Genomic DNA, 18,312 nt, shown 5'->3' with positions numbered 1-18,312 from the left:
TTGTCGAATCAGACCAAACATGAAGATTGAACGAGTCTCTTTGACCTCAATTCTTCTTGAAATAATTTATTGAAAAAAAAAGTCGAACACAAATCAAGAAACCCTTGTTTGTTGACTTATGATACAGTTCCTATAAATTAGGATTGGAAATAAAGGAAGAAGTGATAGGCAATAATAAATAAATTTTAAAAAATTAATTAGTTTTATTATTAAACAGCTTAATATATACAGTAAAAGACATGAGGCAACTACATGCCTCTTTCATCACATTTTCAAATATTGAATATCACAGTTACCTAAAAACTAAGACATTAAGAATAATCCTTTAGATTTTCTTTTAAAAATGCATTTCAGATTGTTAAAATATTTTCATTTCCAGTTAAGTATCTTTGTTTAAACACAATATTCAGAAGGAAAAAAAGAGTAATATTAATATCAATCCTTTCGCTGATTATTGTTTGGCGTTTGTACAAGATTTGTTAATACCATCGATATAATATACTAAGGAACCTATGAATAAATATTTGCGTCCAAAATAGCTGGTAACAATGGCTGATCTTGTTTCCGGAATGTTAGTGGTGTACGAAAAATTTTTTTTGGCGGTCGTGTGAATGCTGCCATGTATTCTTTTGGTATATATATGTACAATATTTTTTTTCGTTGTTATTTACATTTGAATAAAAGATACAATGACATATCAATGATGCAATGATACATTATAAAATTAAAAAATGTTGCGTATCACACGCCACTGATGTGACTGGATGCAAAATATTAAAAATTTAACGAATTTATTAATTTACCAAAACGAATACATTAAATTATTGACTTAACACAAAATGTTACCTGTTTAACATTAAAATATCGGGAAATATTTAATCACCTGTCAAATTCACGTCGGTCATTGTAGATAGTAATGTGACGTCAGTTCCGTCGTCTATCAGCTACATGTAAAAATTTCAACATGTTCCATCCTTAGTATATTATATCGATGGTTAATACTATTAATCGGTTTGATTGGATGCAGTTAAGTGTATTTTTCGCAAACATTGAACCAGGTGACTTAACGAACGCCAAACGGTTAAGTTAAGAGAATTTAAAAATTAAATGCGTGCAAGCTATCTTCTGTTAAAAAATGATGCGGTTGTAGTTCAACTAAAAATTATTGTCTCGAGTTTCAACACTTTCGGTGTGGAGTCTATAAAACGGCTAATTTTTTAAATAGTGGGAGATAACAAATCAAATATGGTGATTCGTCACTATATCTGTCAAATATGTCAACTATCACAAAGTGACAGTTGATACTTGACAGCATATCATCAAGTCCATCTATAAAGTGAGGATAGGAATTCATTTGAAATTCTAATTTCTGATTTTGATTTGTTTTCTGACCAAAGTAAATTTATTTTTGGTTATAATAATAATAAAATTAGTTTGGCTTTGTATACGCCATTTAATGTAGAAGTTGCCGAAATTGTACAATCTTCTCCGAAAAGATGAAGTAGATGAAATGATAAAAGGGCATTTTGGCACGTGGTTGTCATTATTTATCCAAAAATAATTCTTATATTGTTTTTATAACATGTATAAACATATGGAGAGATGAAAAGATATTTAAGTTGACAACAATTTCAATCATATCTTATTAATACAGACACATAGTTAAGGTGCACAATTGCCCAAAAGTTACATTTTCCATAGTTTTGTGAACACCTAATCAAATTATTATTATTATTATGTTGACGAGCGTTTCGCCGCATGAAGTCTAACTGGCGCCAGCTATAACAGAGTAGGCAAGCTGGAGTAGACCATATACATATAGACAGAGGTATCATAAGGTCTCACCATCGAGTTAGAATCTATGGAGAAGCTATGAGCATATTAACGTATGTACTAAAAACGGCGCAGGTAGGCGTGGCTAACTGTGATATCAATATGGCGGTGGGATCATGGCCGGACTCAATAATATTAAAACTACTATAAAAATATGACTAGTTATTCAGAAGATTTAATCATAATCTAAAAAAGTGCAATACATTTTTAATAAACTATGATTTATTTATCCCGCGGTAAACACTAAAAACACGATATATTATATATAAAGATAAATTAATACAGTCAAATACTATTAATTTATTCTCTGAAGTACGGGTCATTACTTTGTTTACATATTTGTATACTAACCTGTAGAACGTTATTCCTGAAGATTTTTTATTAACATGGCTTCTGCCACTGCAACTACGTTGAGAACAAGAAACTATTATTATGCACTATCACAATATATTATTACCGTTTCTATAAAAGTATTATAAAACTAAAAATATTCGAAAAACAACAAACGTAAATAAACATATACGATCTGTCAAAAGTGGCAAAACAATATGGCCGAAGTGAGGTCGTTTTTAGTCACGTGATGCCCTCTCCATAGATTCTAACTCGATGGGTCTCACATATTTCTAGGTATAGGCAACTTATGAATTATATGACACGTTGACGTTATGGTGTACATATGTATGAAACTAGCAACAATATTATTTTCAAATTGAACTACTTGTGTGACTATAATGTAAAAAAGGATTTTTCTTATATTGCACAAAGCTATAAAAATATATACAAATGGATAACATTAAAATAATATGTGTAAAAATGTCAGTCAAATCAAATCTCAGTCATAATAAATAAAACTTATTGATAATAAAATATGTCCATTACATATTATCTCTCATTCATTCTAAGAAAAAATATTTATTCATTTCTTCTGCCGTTTTCTTGGAGGATTATTGTCGTTGCTGAAAAGAAAATAAGTTATTGTTATCATTAACTTGAAAATAAATAGAAACCAAACATTTATGTTAAATGAAATAGGTTAAGAAAATAAGTTATTGTTATCATTAACTTGAAAATAAATAGAAACCAAACATTTATGTTAAATGATTAGGGTATGAGTTGGAACCAGATAAGTTTGAATGCGGATCATATTGACATTAGGACATTCTACTTGAAAATCCATACTTCTTTTGAAATTTAAACAATACATGAATAAATTAGTTCATATTTTATTTAGAAAGCGTTTGGTAGGTGATCAAATTATTAATACGCGGTTTACACATGCGCGCGTAAAACGTTTACGGCTCAATTTTGTTTAAAACTCTTGAGCCGCAAACGTTGGCAGTTTGGTTAATGGAAGTTATAGAACAATTCAAAACTATCATTTTAGGTTTTGGTTAGTGTTTCTATGTTAATTTTTTGCCGAGATATTAAAAATTGATTTACCTGCGTCCGTATTTTCTTCGAGCATCAGAGCGCCTTGTTAAAAGTTCCATATCTTGGTCAAAAATTAACATAGGGACATTTACCATAGCTTAAAATGTTCTTTTTTGGTTGTTCTATAACTTCCACTAGCCAGATTTTTAAAGCTTATAGCTTAATTTTGTTTAAATCTGTTAAATTGTAAAATCTGTGTAAATTGTTATAACTTTTTTATTAATAAAGATTAAGTAATTTTGCTAATTTCTTTTTAAAGCTGAAACAATTACCTTTAAAATGAAGGGATTTTTAAAGGTTAATCGCAAGTATGAAAGCTGAGTTATACTTGCTAGAAAAAGTGATAAAATACTGGAAACAATTTTTTTACTTGGAAAAAATTGAATTACCCATATAGATCCCTATTTTCGACCTAGAAGGCTGAAATTTGGTAAATCATCATACTTTGCATAGTTGACATGAAATGCCCGATAGAGAAATGTTAACGTTGATTTTAATGTATGAAGACAGACATGATTCCAACAGAAGAAAACAACGGAATAATGTGGGATATACAGTGCTTAAAATAGTGTTGTATGAATAAAAATTGGAAACAGCTGAATCTAAGCTGGTCAGATAAATAGGTGGACACGAAAAGGACAGAAGAAAAACATAGACATGTGTATTAACATTAAAACAGCCAACGCAGGAAATTGGAAAATAGGTACATTGAACAGTACTAACACAGCTGCAACAGAGAAGAATGCCCTCAAAAATTCTGGAGTAACAAAAATTGACCAAAAATAAGTAAGAAAATAAGATAAAGGTCTCGCTAAAAAAAAAAAAAAAAAAAAAAAAGAATATTAACATTGTAGAAGAGAATATTAACGTTGTAAAGACCACTGACAGCAGATAGATATAAAAATTGAATAGGTTAAAAATATGATCTATATACAAAATTTCAAGATAGGTGTCATAACAAATTGTCTTAAATCTTAATCTTAATCTACTTAAATGTATATTTTTTTAAACTACATATTTCTTACCTGCATCTCTTAAAATCATCATCTCTAGATCGTTCCACAGATGAAATTTCGCTCTGTAAAAGAAATTTTGTTTTAAATTAGGCTTAAACTATAATATTGTTCGGAAGCTATTTTCTTGTAGTATTTCAATATTACTATCTTTAATGTAAATTAACCACAATTGCAGTTGAAAATAATTTTATTTTACTATCATATTTGGGTGTGATTAAGTTTTTAAAGTTTAAAGATAAATCACATGCTATGATTTTTTTGACGGGTATTCTTAAATTAATTTAATTTGATGTAATCGCCAACAATGAACTATCTCCAATAAAGGAACGCACCTCAAATATATACAATCCCTGCTTAATTTATTAGACTCCCTTAGACAATTCTAGTTTTCTGTGTTTTATAATCAATTATAATTATAACTATGTTAGTTACAAGTAAGAAGCATAACACAAATGATATTATTAACCTTTTTGCATATTTATTGAACAAAAACAACGTAAATTATTACATTTTACTATAACATTAATATTTTGTTAAGCCACCCTTGGCTTTAAGCAGTGCAGCCACTCTCCTAGGCATGCTGTTTATGTATTTTCCTATGATTTCTTTTAAATTTTCGGTGTGATTCCAATGGAAAATGATTCTCTCTATCAACTGAACCTTGTTGGTAATTATTTCCTTCGCTAACTCTCTTTTTAGATAGTAACAATTATAAAGTGCGAAAATAAAATGATTTGTATTAATTTAGCTTACGCCAATCATCAATAGACCAGTCTTTATGGATTTTGGCCCAAGCTAAGCGCTTTTTGAGCATTTGTGGTGTTAGTTTGGGCTTCTTAACATGCCTGCGACATTTGAAGCCCATACAAATTTCGGCGTACGGTGGCCACTGATACTCAGTATCCCGCTTCTTCCAGCTTACTTCTTAAATCTTTCTAGGTGGCCCTACATATATATATATATATATATATATATATATATATATATATATATATATATATATATATATATTTATATATATATATATATATATACATATATATATATTTATATATATATATATATATATATATATATATTTATATATATATATATATTTATATATATATATATATATATATATATATATATATATATATATATATATATATATATATATATATATATATATATATATATATACCCCTGCATCCTCAATCAGATGGAATGGTCGAGAGGATGAACCGAACGATGGGTAAACACCTGTCCAAAGTTGTATCAGAACATCAAAGAGATTGGGACCAGCACATTCATTTATTCCTAATGGCCTACCGCTCGGCCGTGAATGAAACTACAGGCCAGACTCCAACCTGGCTGATGTTAGGTCGTTTGCCCTGCGACCTAGAGTTTGGCTGCAGACCTTCCGAAGAACATGTTGCAAGCGAAGATTATGTCGACCACCTGAAGTTAAGAATGAACAACATTCATGAACTTGCCCGACAACACATCCAGTTAGCCAGTGACAGAATGAAAGATCAATATGATTCTCGATGCAAAAATGAAAGTTATGAAGTAGGTGATCTTGTTTGGCTTTATAATCCACAACGTCGTCGTGGCTTGTCTCCTAAACTGCAAAGACAATGGGAGGGTCCGTATGAAATTAAAAAGAGAATAAATGACGTAATATACCGAATTAAGAAGTTGCCGAAAGGTAAACCAAAAGTAGTTCACATAAATCGTCTTGCACCTTATGCTGGCTCAAATAAAACAGAAGAAGCCCGAACCCTTCAACATGAGAAGGGTTGTAGCGCCAACTGATGAAGACAATATGGCACAGAGCGAGAAGTACACATATACGACAGAAATGCAAGGTGGACATCAAGAACTGGGTAAGAAATAGAAAAGTAGAATGGAACGATCACATCAACCGAATAACAACAAATAGAATAGTAAGAACGGCGAGGGACGGATCCCCAATAAGAAGACGATCAGTGGGAAGACCGCCAAAACTATTGGATGATAACTTACTGAAGGCACATTAAAAAACAGACAGAGTCATGTCTATAAAAAGAGAAGAAATACAACAACAAAACAGTAGCAATATTGTTTTTGAATTTTTAGAGGGAATTAAAACAATAAACATATACTTACAAATACATCTGGAAAATTTTCTTCGAACTCTTCATTTTTGACTTCCAGTTCTTCAATCTGTATTTGCAGAGCTTCCTCCTTTGCTAAAAAATGGCAAGAATAAATGAATATGTAATGGTAAATGATGTGGTGTTATCAATAAGTTCTTTACTACTTACGAACCGAATCTTCACTTTCGCTACTCTGAGTAAACAACAACGTAATTTTTTCTTCATATTCTTCTGGAATCTGTTCTGCTTCTTCATCTTGGGTCTGGAGTTTTTCTTGCGTCTAAAAATTGTGATGATTAGATATACTAAAATTTTTTTTAGGCATTTCTGACATTTTTGCATTTTTGTAAGTTTTAACTTTTAACTTAGTATCTTTAATAAGTTAATTGGAGTAAATGTGGGAACATTGGTAGTCTAAATGAGAGAGACGACTGTACAATAATGGATATCGAGTGCTTTGCTTTGAAAATTATAGAAGGCACATATTTAGGCAATAATCTGAATTGTGGTTTCGAAAACTAATAAATCTTCGGATTTCTTCTTCTTCTTAACGTGCCCTATCAAGTCCCCTTGACGTTGGCGATTAACATGACGAAACTGTCTCTGTCTTGAGCTATTCTAAAGAGTTGCTCAGCTTTCCTCATTCCTGTCCACTCCCTGATATTCTTCAACCAAGAGGCCTGCTTTCTACCAATTCCTCTGCGTCCTTCGATTTTACCCATCATAATAAGTTGAAGAATATTATATCGGTCTCCCCTTACTACGTGTCCAAAATAGGCCATCTTTCTACATTTGATGTTATCAAGCAGCTCGCGAGCAGCATTTGCTCTCTCAAGGACTGCCACATTTGTCAGCATAGCCGTCCATTATTTTTTTAGTATACGTCTGTGCAGCCACATTTCAAAGGCCTCCAGACGATTAATGGTGGATATTTTTAATGTCCATGCTTCGACACCGTATAAGAGGACTGACCAAATGTAGCATTTAACCATGCGCTTTCGAGCAAGTTATCATTACAGAAGAATGAATTCATTTTTAAAAATGTGCGGGCTATCTCGATTCTACGTTTTATATCTTGATCTGGATCTAGTTGTTCAGTAATATGGCAACCAAGATAATTAAAACTGGACACTCTTTGAATTATATGACCATCAACATATAATCGTGCATCTTGATGTGCTAAACGGCTAAACACCATGTGTTTTGTTTTTGAACAGTTTATGTTTAGGTCAAACTCTCTTCCCACTGTATCAATGACATTTAAAAGGCATTGTACTCCATTCATGTCATCACTTAAAATAACTGTATCGTCTGCATATCTGATTGCATATCGGATTTCTACTTTTTGTTTTTATTCTCAGATGGCGCTGTAGCGTTTGTATGAAGTTATTTTATTACTACTTCCTTTTGGTGGAAAAGTTTGATTTCACATTCAGGGCTTCTACACTGTTGCTCTAAGGAGGGCTGCTAGGACGAAATACGTACACGAGAATAGTATAGAAACTATACGTAAAATCAAATCTTAACTGTCTTTTTTATATCTTTATTTACTCGTATACTTTGAGTATAAGAAACCAGTTCTCGAAATGTTCTTGCCTAGATGAATCGATATGTCGTGGAATGCAAATTTAGATTCCCCATATCGACCCATTCTTCGTCTGTTTGCTTTAAAAATCGTAGAAAGCAAAGATGTAGACAATAAACTGAATTTTGTTTTCGAAAAGTAAGGAATTTTCGAATTTCTACTTTTTGTTTTTAATACAAAATATACTTACAAATACGTCTTGTAATGTTTCTGTTAACTCTTCTTTTTTGACTTCCACTTCTTCAGTTTGCTTTTGCAGACATTTCCTCTTTGCTTAAAAAAGTGGCAAGAATAAATTAATATCGAATGGTAAATGATGTGGTAAGATAACAGTGATTCAATGCTATGCTCCCACAAACACATCTCTCCACGAAGAAAAAGACATTTTCTACGAACAACTAGAACAAAAGACCCAACAAGTAAACCAAGGTGACATACTAATAGTGATGGGCGATATGAACGCTAAAGTTGGAGAAGACAATATTAACTTAGAAACCGTAATGGGCAAACATGGCCTAGGAATGATGAATGAAAACGGAGAGCGCTTTACAAATTTTTGTTCCAGTCATAGTTTAGTTATTGGTGGAACGATCTTTCCACATAAAAATATTCACAAGGTAACATGGACTGCACCTGGCCATACAAGAGAAAATCAAATAGACCACATCGCTATATCAAAAAGATGGAGATCATCTCTTCTTGATGTACGTAATAAAAGAGGAGCAGACATCGCAAGTGACCATCATCTCGTAATTGGTACCATTAAAATCAAGATGGCAAAAAACAAAACCACGCGAAACACCAAGAGACCAACATACAATCTAGATAAACTAAAAACGGTCCCAGGAAGACATATGTTTAGAGAGGAACTTCAACTCAAAACAAGAGAACGTGAAATAAATAGCTGGGAAGTTTTCGCAGATGTTTTGACAGAAATAGCTGAAGACAAACTGGGTAAAAAAGAGAAAGATAGAAAGGAATGGATATCAGATGAAACATGGAATTTTATCGAGGAAAGAAAACAACGAAAAAAAGATATCCTGCAAGCAAGAACTGTAGAAAGAAGAGCACACCGACAACAGGAATATCAAACAATAAATAAATCAGTTAAAAGAAAAGCAAGAAGAGACAAAAGAAGGTGGGCTGAAGAACTTGCAAAACAAGCAGAAACAGCTGCACAACACAACAGAACTAGGGAGCTTTACCAAATTACTAGACGACTAACAAAAAAAGGGTCCAACTGTTCGAACATTGTAAGATCCAAAACAGGCGAATTGCTTACTACAACAGATGACCAAGTAGAGAGATGGAAAGAGCATTTTCAGGAGATGCTAGGTATTCCCAGAGATAACGCAGACGAAATAGTCGAAAACCCTCAGAATATAGACTTGCATATTTCTTGCGAGGCCCCTTCCAAAACGGAGATAATAGCAGCTATCAAATCTCTGAGAAACAACAAGTCACCGGGAATCGATAACATCGCTGCTGAAATGCTTAGAGCTGATCCGCATCTAACTGCTGAACTTTTGCTCCCCATAATCCGAGAGGTGTGGGAAACAAACCACATTCCAGCGGGCTGGAAAAAAGGTAACATTATCAAGCTTCCAAAAAAAGGCAACCTCACACTGTGCAAAAATTGGAGAGGAATAACCTTGCTTACTGTCATAAATAAAATTTTTGCGACCATCATACTGAAAAGAATGACAAACAAGGTTGAGTTTCGAGCTAATCAAGCAGGCTTTAGGCCAGAATCCTCCTGCATAGACCACATTAATACTGTGAGGGTAATAATGGAACAATCGGTTGAATGGAACACCCCCCTATACATGGTTTTTGTTGATTTTGAACGTGCCTTTGATAGCTTGTCTCACGCTGCTCTATGGAAAATTTTAGAGCTAAGAAACATCCCGCAAAAAATAATTTCTATTATAAAGTCAGTATATACTGATGCGAAATGCAGCGTGACACACAATGGGATCAACAGTGACGAATTCAACGTACTGGAGTTAGACAGGGATGCGTGCTTTCTCCGTTTCTTTTTAACATAGCTATAGACTATGTTCTCTCCAAACTAGACTCCGACACAAGAGGGATACAATGGACGTTAACCACACGCCTAAGCGATCTAGAATACGCGGACGATATCTGTCTATTAGGTCAAAGGTTCCAAGATCTGGCTTACCAATTGGAAACACTTTCCACTGAAGCCAATAAAATAGGTTTGAAAATCAATATTAGTAAAACCAAGTCCATGAGAATAAATGCAAGGAACAACACGCTATTTACTATCGACAATATGCAGATTAAAAATGTGGAAAACTTTACGTATCTTGGAAGTGTCATAACAGAAAACGGAGGTACAGAAGACGATATTCGTATGAGGATACGAAAAGCTTAACAAGCTTTCAGCACGCTCAACCCTGTTTGGAGATCTGGCGAGTATACTACAAGGACAAAGATCCGAATATTCCGATCAAATGTCATGTCTGTTCTACTCTACGGATGTGAAACCTGGAAAGTGACAAACACCCTCACAGACAAACTGCAGGTCTTTGTTAACAAATGTCTACGAAGAATTGTTCGTATATTCTGGCCTAACACCATCAGAAACGACGATCTGCTACACCTGACCGAACAAAAGAGGGCACAAAATGAAATTAAGTCCAGAAAGTGGGGTTGGATCGGTCACACACTCCGAAAAAATAGTTGCAGTATCGCAAAGACTGCCCTAGAGTGGAATCCCCAAGGGAAAAGAAAAAGAGGTCGCCCAGTACAAACTTGGAGAAAATCCATCATGGACGAGATAAGCGGCCAAGAAAAGTCTTGGAATGAGGTGAAGGCCTTAGCGCAAAATAGAACCCGATGGCGCGTTTTCACTGAAGCTCTATGCTCCACTTAGGAGTTCAAGAAACTTATATATAAATGATGTGGTGTTATCAATAAGCTCTTTTTTACTTACCAAACGAATCTTTATTTTTGCCAATCTCAATCAAAAACGAAGTAATATTTTTTTCATAATCTTGTCGCATCTGTGGTGCTTCTTCACCTTGGGTCTGGAGTTTTTCTTGCGTCTAAAAATTGTGATGATTGGAGATATTATAAATTTTTTATAAGAATTTTTTTTAAAGTTTTAACTTTTAACTTAATATCTTTTAGTAAATTGGAGTAAATGTGGGGACATTGGCAGTCTAAGTGAGAGAGACGACTGTACAATATTGGATATCGATCATATCAGTTTAATTTGAGAGGAGATATTAGAATTCCGCTTTTATGAATAACTTTTGAGGCTCAATAAGAACAGAAATCAAAAAACACATTCTTCTTTTAAAAGAAAAGCTCTTTTTTTTAAACAAAATGATTGGTAAGATTGGTCAGTACTTACGATTATTTTTACACAATAATGATAAGTTTGCGACTGTTTTGGATTATCGCTAGATACTCGACAGCCAATGGTTTACTCTACTCTACAGTACACACTTTTACGCGCTGTAAAGCGAACACTACCGCGATCGAACGATGTTCGGGACGAGCCAAATTTTGTCGGTCTTTGGAACCGCGGCAAAGGATGTTTTTTGTTACTGCCTCGTGAAGTGTGGACGAGTCTGGATAATTTAGTTTACCTTCGACTAGAAGACTAAATACAGTGAGTCTAAAAAATCATGGATAATGACAAAGTAAAGGGTTCTAGGACAATTGGCCGAGAACAATTTCCCGAAAGACAAATCCCCGAATTTACAATTTCCCGAAACACGAATGAACCGAATGGTCAATTGCCCTGTAGCATTTCAAATCACCTTGTGTATATTAAAACGCCGAAGAGTATTTTCAATGTATTTCTATTTCCTATGGTACATGTTAAAACACCGAAAAAGTATTTTCAATCCTTTTGCAACATTGGAATTGATAAACACATTTTAAAGTTTGTTTATATATCACGAATGCGTATTTCCTTGGTATTTCTTTGATCGTGAAGCCGCTTTAGGATATTTTGCGCGTGAAATAAACAGAAATAATGTGTAAATCATTTTTTTTTTTAATTCGTAATGGCTTTTCGTTTTTGTCATGGAAATATAGTGTATTATAGCAGTTAAATGTGTAGTTTAAATGAAAGTTGGTTTAAGATCTTGAAGGGAAAAGATGCGGCGTGGGTGGTATGAAGAAACCGGCAAATTTGTTTGTAAAAAAATGAATTATACTCGAATGTAATGTGTCAACTTTTGTCAGAGTAATCACTGTTTTGTTTTCGTGTTGTGTCTCATCTGAGAGATTTGTAAGACGGCGTTCCAAACAACTTTATAGATATCCACATGGTTCCCAGCAAAGGCTTGAGTGTTCTAAAAGCCAAGTTAGCCAAGATAATCCAGTGCCCAGCTTCCATCCTCATTTTGTTTGTCCCAGGTCATTACAGTCTATTTTTGCAGTTCGTGAGAAGCATTTGTTTGTATTGCAGTGAGTTTTGAGTCCAGTTCCAACCCCAGAACTTTTAAAGGAGATAAAACATTTAGTGAAAATCAGGACAATTGCAAGCGGCGTCCATTTTAAATAGCTTAGGAACTTCCTTGTGTTATGTTTGCCCAGGAGATCCATGTAAATACCCCTTTTGATTCACTTTTTGTAGTTACCCCATTCCAGTCCCCTTGTTATTCACTTATCTACGAGCTCTCCAAACAAACCAGAGTAGCCCTTCGCAAACGTTTCAGTTTGTTTTGCTTACCCTATCTCTAGCCCCGTAATGTCTGTCTCCAATTTTCAACCCTCTATAGTAATACCGTATGTGGTAGGCAAAATTTCCGCCACAGCCCGAATAGACAATTTCCCGAAAAGAGAATTGACCGAAAAATATATTTAAACAGTTTTTGCTTTACATGTATTTCCTATATACTAATACGGTAACTTACGTGCTATTTAAATAGTTATTACTGTTTAGATTGCGTTCGACCTAGCTATCTCGTTAATTACTTTATTATTATAATGTATATTTGACCTTTTTATGTATTTCCTATATACTAATACGATAAATTATGTGCTATTCCCCGCAAGAATTGAAGGCAATAATCCCTTGCTAATTGCATTTTAATGTTTTGTTGAACAAAGTGATTAAACTGCTAACGAGCTTTCCAAATATTCTATTATTTGTTTCCTGTTCATTTTGATAATACCTTAAAATAAATTCTATTTTACCTCATTACCTGAAGTTGGGAAATCACAGTCTTAAATTCTTTATAAGTACACCCCATTAACAGAGATTAAAATATGAGCCATTAGTCTTAATACTAAATTACTAAAGTAAAACAACTAAATTTCATATAAATAGTTGAACGAAAGTTTTATATTGCGTTATTGTCAAAACTCTGAGCTAGCGTAAGGACGCAAAATGGCTTTGAAGTGTGTACTTAGTGAAAAGGGTAAGAGTAAATTATTGATCGACGGTTATCTTTACCAGAAAGATAAAGAAAAGCAAAACATTTATTGGAAGTGTGATTACTACAAGACATTCAAGTGTAAAGCTCGTGTTATAACCTTAGAAGATGCAGTAGTAAAACGAAGTGGGACACACAACCATATAGCGGATGCAAGGCAAGTGGAAAAAACAAAATTTTTCAATGGAATACGTGAAAACTCTACACAAACCCAAGATGGGCCACATCATATAACATCCACTGCATCTGTTCAGCTTAGTCAAGCTACAGCTGCCACGCTTCCAAAAGTGAGCAGCATTAAAAGAACAATAAGGCGTGTACGAAGTAATCAGCAAGCCTCTCCGGCTTTATCTATTCACAGAAGAGACAGTATTTTTCCAGAAGAGTATAAACTAACACAAAATGGAGAACAATTTTTACTATTTAATTCAGGCCCACGCGATGATCGCTTGTTAATTTTTTCAACAAGAAAAAAATCGGGTTCTTCTGGCAAGGTCACAACACTGGTTTGCCGAAAAAACTTTCAAAACTGCAGCTCACCTTTTTTATCGACTATGTACAATCCATGGATTAGAGAAGAATACTGCGATTCCTTTAGTATACGCACTACTACCTAACAAGACAGAAGAAACTTGTTCGGCTACTTTCAAAATTAAAAGAACTTTTGCCTGGAGTTTCGCCTGTAACCATATTAACAGATTTTGAAAGCGGTATGATAAGTGCTATAAGACAAGAATATCCCGACTCGAGACAAGGTGGGTATTTTTTTCCATTTCACTCAATGTCTCTTTAAAAGAATCCAGTCAGACGGTTGAAAAAGAAGATATGAAACTGATTCAGATTTTGCTTTAAAGCTCCGATTATTGGCGGCCTTAGCATTCCTTCTTACTGCATACGTAGTGGAGGCATTTGAAACGATTTGCGAGCAATATGTGTTGCCAGCAGAAGCCCAGTCAGTAATTGATTATTTTGAAGATACCTGGATCGACCCACAAAGAGGTAGACAACGTCGTTTGCCCTTATTTTCACGTGATCTGTGAAAAATCTCAAAAAATGACAAATTGGATATTTATTCCAAGTTCTAAACACGCAAGCGGTACGCTGCCAGTCCTAAGCCTGAGTAAAGTGTGAAGAGAACATGGAATAAAAAATATATATTATAATAATAAATTGATTAACGAGATAGCTAGGTCGAACACAATCTAAGCAGTAATAACTATTTATGTAAATATATTTTTCGGTCAATTCTCTTTTCGGGCAATTGTTTATCAGCCAATTGTGTATTCGGGCAATTGTCCATTCGGGGAATTGTCCACTCGGGGAACTGTCTTTCGGGAAACTATTTTCGGATAATTGTCCGGAACCCAAAGTAAAGGGTTACTATGGAATGTAAAAAATGAACATTACCACAACAGAAATTTTAAAGAAGATGCCTGGCAAGAAATATCCGTTTCAATGTGTATATCTGTTGATGTGTTAAAGAAGAAGACTTTAGAAGACTAAAGAAGAATAACCAACCTTTAAGCTAGCTACCGAAGAAAAAAATCTAAACTAAAAAATAGTTATGTGACTTGATCAGGTATGTTAATTTTAATGATACACCTTGTCTAGCAAGGTGTATGCTCCTAGCATAATCTCCCACCCGTCTAGGTATATTGCGGACAGGAATAAACGATGACATGTTTTGATCAGTTCGCCATGTTCCTGGAATGATTTGTCCATCTGTTCCCTTCATATCAACAATACATCGGTTTAGAACGTCTTTCGACGTTGTCCGATACCTAAACACCATCTCTTCCTATCTTCGCAGTCGTTTGTTGGTAAATTTCTTTCGCTCATGGACTTGTTTACGCCGTGTTGCCATTCTAATCTGGGTCTTCTTCTTTTCCGTCGACCTATCGGTTGCCATTCTACTACTTTTTTTGGGGTGTCTTGTTGCTGGCATCCGTTGAACATGCCCATACCACCTTAATTGTTTCTTCTCTATATCTTGAGTTATATTTCCTTCTATTCCCACACGTTGTTTTATTACATCATTTCTGATTCGGTCTCGTCTGGAAATACCTAAAGATCTTCTCATTGCATCCATCTCTACTGCTTCTATTCGCTTTTTGTTCTTTTCACTAATTCTCCATGTTTCAGCGCCATAAAGAAGAGTAGTTTTAATCATGGTCTCATATATATTAAATTTTCTTCCATATCTCATATATATTAAATTGTAAAGATATGGTAGCTAAAACAACTGTTTTTGCCTTTTCGGGTTGAAGAATCAATGGTTTCCTTCTTCTTCTTCCTCTTTATAAGCAATTCTGCTTGTTGATTGGCGGATTAATCCTCTATAGAAGGTTGTCACTCCATATTTTGCGCGGTCGTCCGATACTTCTTTTGCCGATTGGTGACTTATCTCTTGATATTTTGACGACACGGGTCTCCTCCATTCTTTTTTTCTATTTTGTGTCCATTCACTTATACACTGTACGTTACATTTTCTTCTAATGTCTTCACTTCTCTTTCGATCTCTCAGCGTATTTCCGGTAATTCTTCTCAGTACTCTCGTCTGCCGTTTCAAGTAGCCTTTGCGTTGTGGCTGTGTCGGGTCTTGTTTCTAAGACATATGTCATTATTGGTCTTACGCTGGCTTTATAAATTATTGACCTCATCTTAGTGTTAATGTGTCTGTTTCGCCATATAGTGTTATTAAGCCAGTCTATTTGCCTATGGTTTCCTTAGAACTCTAAAAATTGAACCTAATCTGGATCCTTTTTCTGGAGTCCCTTCAAAAGGCTTTATATTTATAGTATAATTATTCAATAGAAATTCCGCGTCTCCTAGGACATAATACGGAATTTCTAGAATGTATGGTGGTTAAAGTATCGAAGGCGATGGAATGTGCATTGAATTTTCTTCGCAAATGCACAAACAAAACGATGCTAAAGAAATATTTGTAATTGTGGTATTCTGATCCACTGTTTATAGGGGTTTGAAGGATAATATGCTTCCCATCGATGGTTTCAGTAACATGAGGGAAGTTCCATTTTTTTCTCAAACTGTATCTATTTGTCTTTGTTTCTCCTACGGGAGATTGGAAATCTTTAAAACTCTCTTGACCTTAATTACAATGGGTCTATAACTATATATCTATAAATGACTCCTCTGTTATCTCGAGAAATCGATTTATTGTTAAATATATCACCTCTAATATCTATAACTTTATCTCTCAAGATATTTTCTTGTTTCTCATATATTGATGTGATTTATTGTTCTCTTGTTTATGATCAACTTGCTATTTTAATATATTTTGTTGATATTCTGGTTTTAATCGATTTAGGTGCTCTGACGTTTTTGAAAACTTACTGCATATTTTCCTTTATCATTCTAGATAATTCTGAATATATTGGCAATCTTTAGAACTTTCCTCAGTCTAAAAGTATCTTTTGTGTTTTACACATAGGTCCTTCGAGCCGGATAACAACAATAAACGTTTTAAATAAACAATAAAAATAATAAAAAGGCTTACTTCGCTATAAAGTTCCTGTAGTTTTGTTAGTTTCATTTGAAGACTAACTTTCTCTTTCACGAGTTCTGCGGCTCTAGCAAACAAAAAGTTTATGCCATACTTTGCTTCTGCCATTGTTTGGAATTTGTCGATTCTAGTTTTAGCTTCAGTGTCTGAAAATGATACTATATATTAGATGAACAAGAAAAGTTTTGAAAAATCAATAATTAAATCAAATTTATACAAAATATTTTTGTTCTCTTATTTTACCTTCATTAGAATCCAAAAGATGTTGCTGCAGATCCTGTATTTGAACACTTCTTAGCACCAGATCATCTTCAATTGATTTATAGTCGGTTGGATTCTCATCAGAGTTGTTTCTCATTTCATCTAATTGATGCTGCACAGTAGCTTGATCTTCCAACAGAACGTTAAGCATTGTTTCTGCTTCCAATAAGGTTACATAGAGGTCAAATTCTTGTTTTAGCTAAAAAGTAAATATATTTTTGTAACATCGACTCATTTTTTAACAAGCGATGGTTGTACACAGTATTAGAGGAAGAATGCCATGCTTTCAAATGGGACAGATAGACAATCTATTTTATATCGGGAACATCATTACGGTACGTCAAGTAGTGGATGAGCAAGGGAATTGGTATGAATTTGGTACGGCAATGTATTAAATGTGGTAAAATTCAGTATTAGGAGTCAAAATATATCCAAGTACAGATGTACTAACAGATCACAATATTTTGATAGGAAAAATAAGAATGAGATTGAAAAGGACTACAAGGACGAATAAGCAAATATTACTATTGATAGAGAAAATATGTCCAATGATACTGTAAAACAAGAAATAACCAGTGTGTTAGAACAAAAACAATTAGAACAAGTTAACATCAAGCAAAGAGGAAGGTACTGAGGAAAACTGGACAAATATTAAAGAACGTTCAAGAAACAAAATTAAGTGCAGTAAAAACAAGAAGAAAACAATGGTGAATGATAAAAGAAATACTGAGACTTATGGACCAAAGAAGAGAAGTCAGAAATAAAGATAAAACGAATACAAGAGGATCCACGCAATAATCAGGCAGAAGATAAGACATGCGTAGACACAACTTCATAGAAAGAATGTAAGGAAATTGAACACTATGAAAAAAAACAAGATACATTTTATCTGTATCTCTCTCTCTCTTGTCGTTTCCTCATTGCTGAGGATCGTGATTTCCTACAATGCGGGCTGTCAATTCTCTCCATCTCTTGCGATTTTGGGCTGCTCTCATGGACTCGGAAAACGCCTCTCCAGTGGCTTTCTGTACTTGATCTGACCATCGGATAGGTGAGCGTCCTCTGCCTCTACGTCCTTCTACGTTTCCGCATACAATTAGTCTTTCTAAGTTGTCATTGTCTC

The 18,312-nt window shown here is 34.1% G+C and overlaps 1 protein-coding gene across 2 annotated transcripts in view; it reads right to left on the bottom strand.

The window, feature by feature from the left end:
• Positions 1–206: 206 nt before the first annotated feature.
• Positions 207–18,312, bottom strand: part of LOC140443246 (chromosome-associated kinesin KIF4-like) — a 31,322-nt gene continuing 13,216 nt past the window's right edge. Inside the window, exons 7-14 of one of the 2 annotated variants that reach the window (XM_072534389.1) lie at positions 17,172–17,388; positions 16,923–17,074; positions 10,945–11,056; positions 8,176–8,258; positions 6,569–6,680; positions 6,411–6,493; positions 4,290–4,342; positions 207–2,789 (exon numbers count right to left, since the gene is read on the bottom strand). In XM_072534389.1, coding sequence (XP_072390490.1) covers positions 2,750–2,789; positions 4,290–4,342; positions 6,411–6,493; positions 6,569–6,680; positions 8,176–8,258; positions 10,945–11,056; positions 16,923–17,074; positions 17,172–17,388 — 852 coding nt within the window. In that variant the 3' untranslated portion in view covers positions 207–2,749. Of the gene's footprint in view, positions 2,790–4,289; positions 4,343–6,410; positions 6,494–6,568; positions 6,681–8,175; positions 8,259–10,944; positions 11,057–16,922; positions 17,075–17,171; positions 17,389–18,312 lie in introns of those variants that run through there. The other variant, XR_011951188.1, reaches the window with a different exon arrangement.

Source organism: Diabrotica undecimpunctata, chromosome 6 (genome assembly GCF_040954645.1).
Source record: "Diabrotica undecimpunctata isolate CICGRU chromosome 6, icDiaUnde3, whole genome shotgun sequence".
In the NCBI taxonomy this organism is placed as follows: domain Eukaryota; kingdom Metazoa; phylum Arthropoda; class Insecta; order Coleoptera; family Chrysomelidae; genus Diabrotica; species Diabrotica undecimpunctata.
Note: the sequence above shows the minus strand (reverse complement) of the source record. Positions and strands in the feature narration are given on the sequence as shown.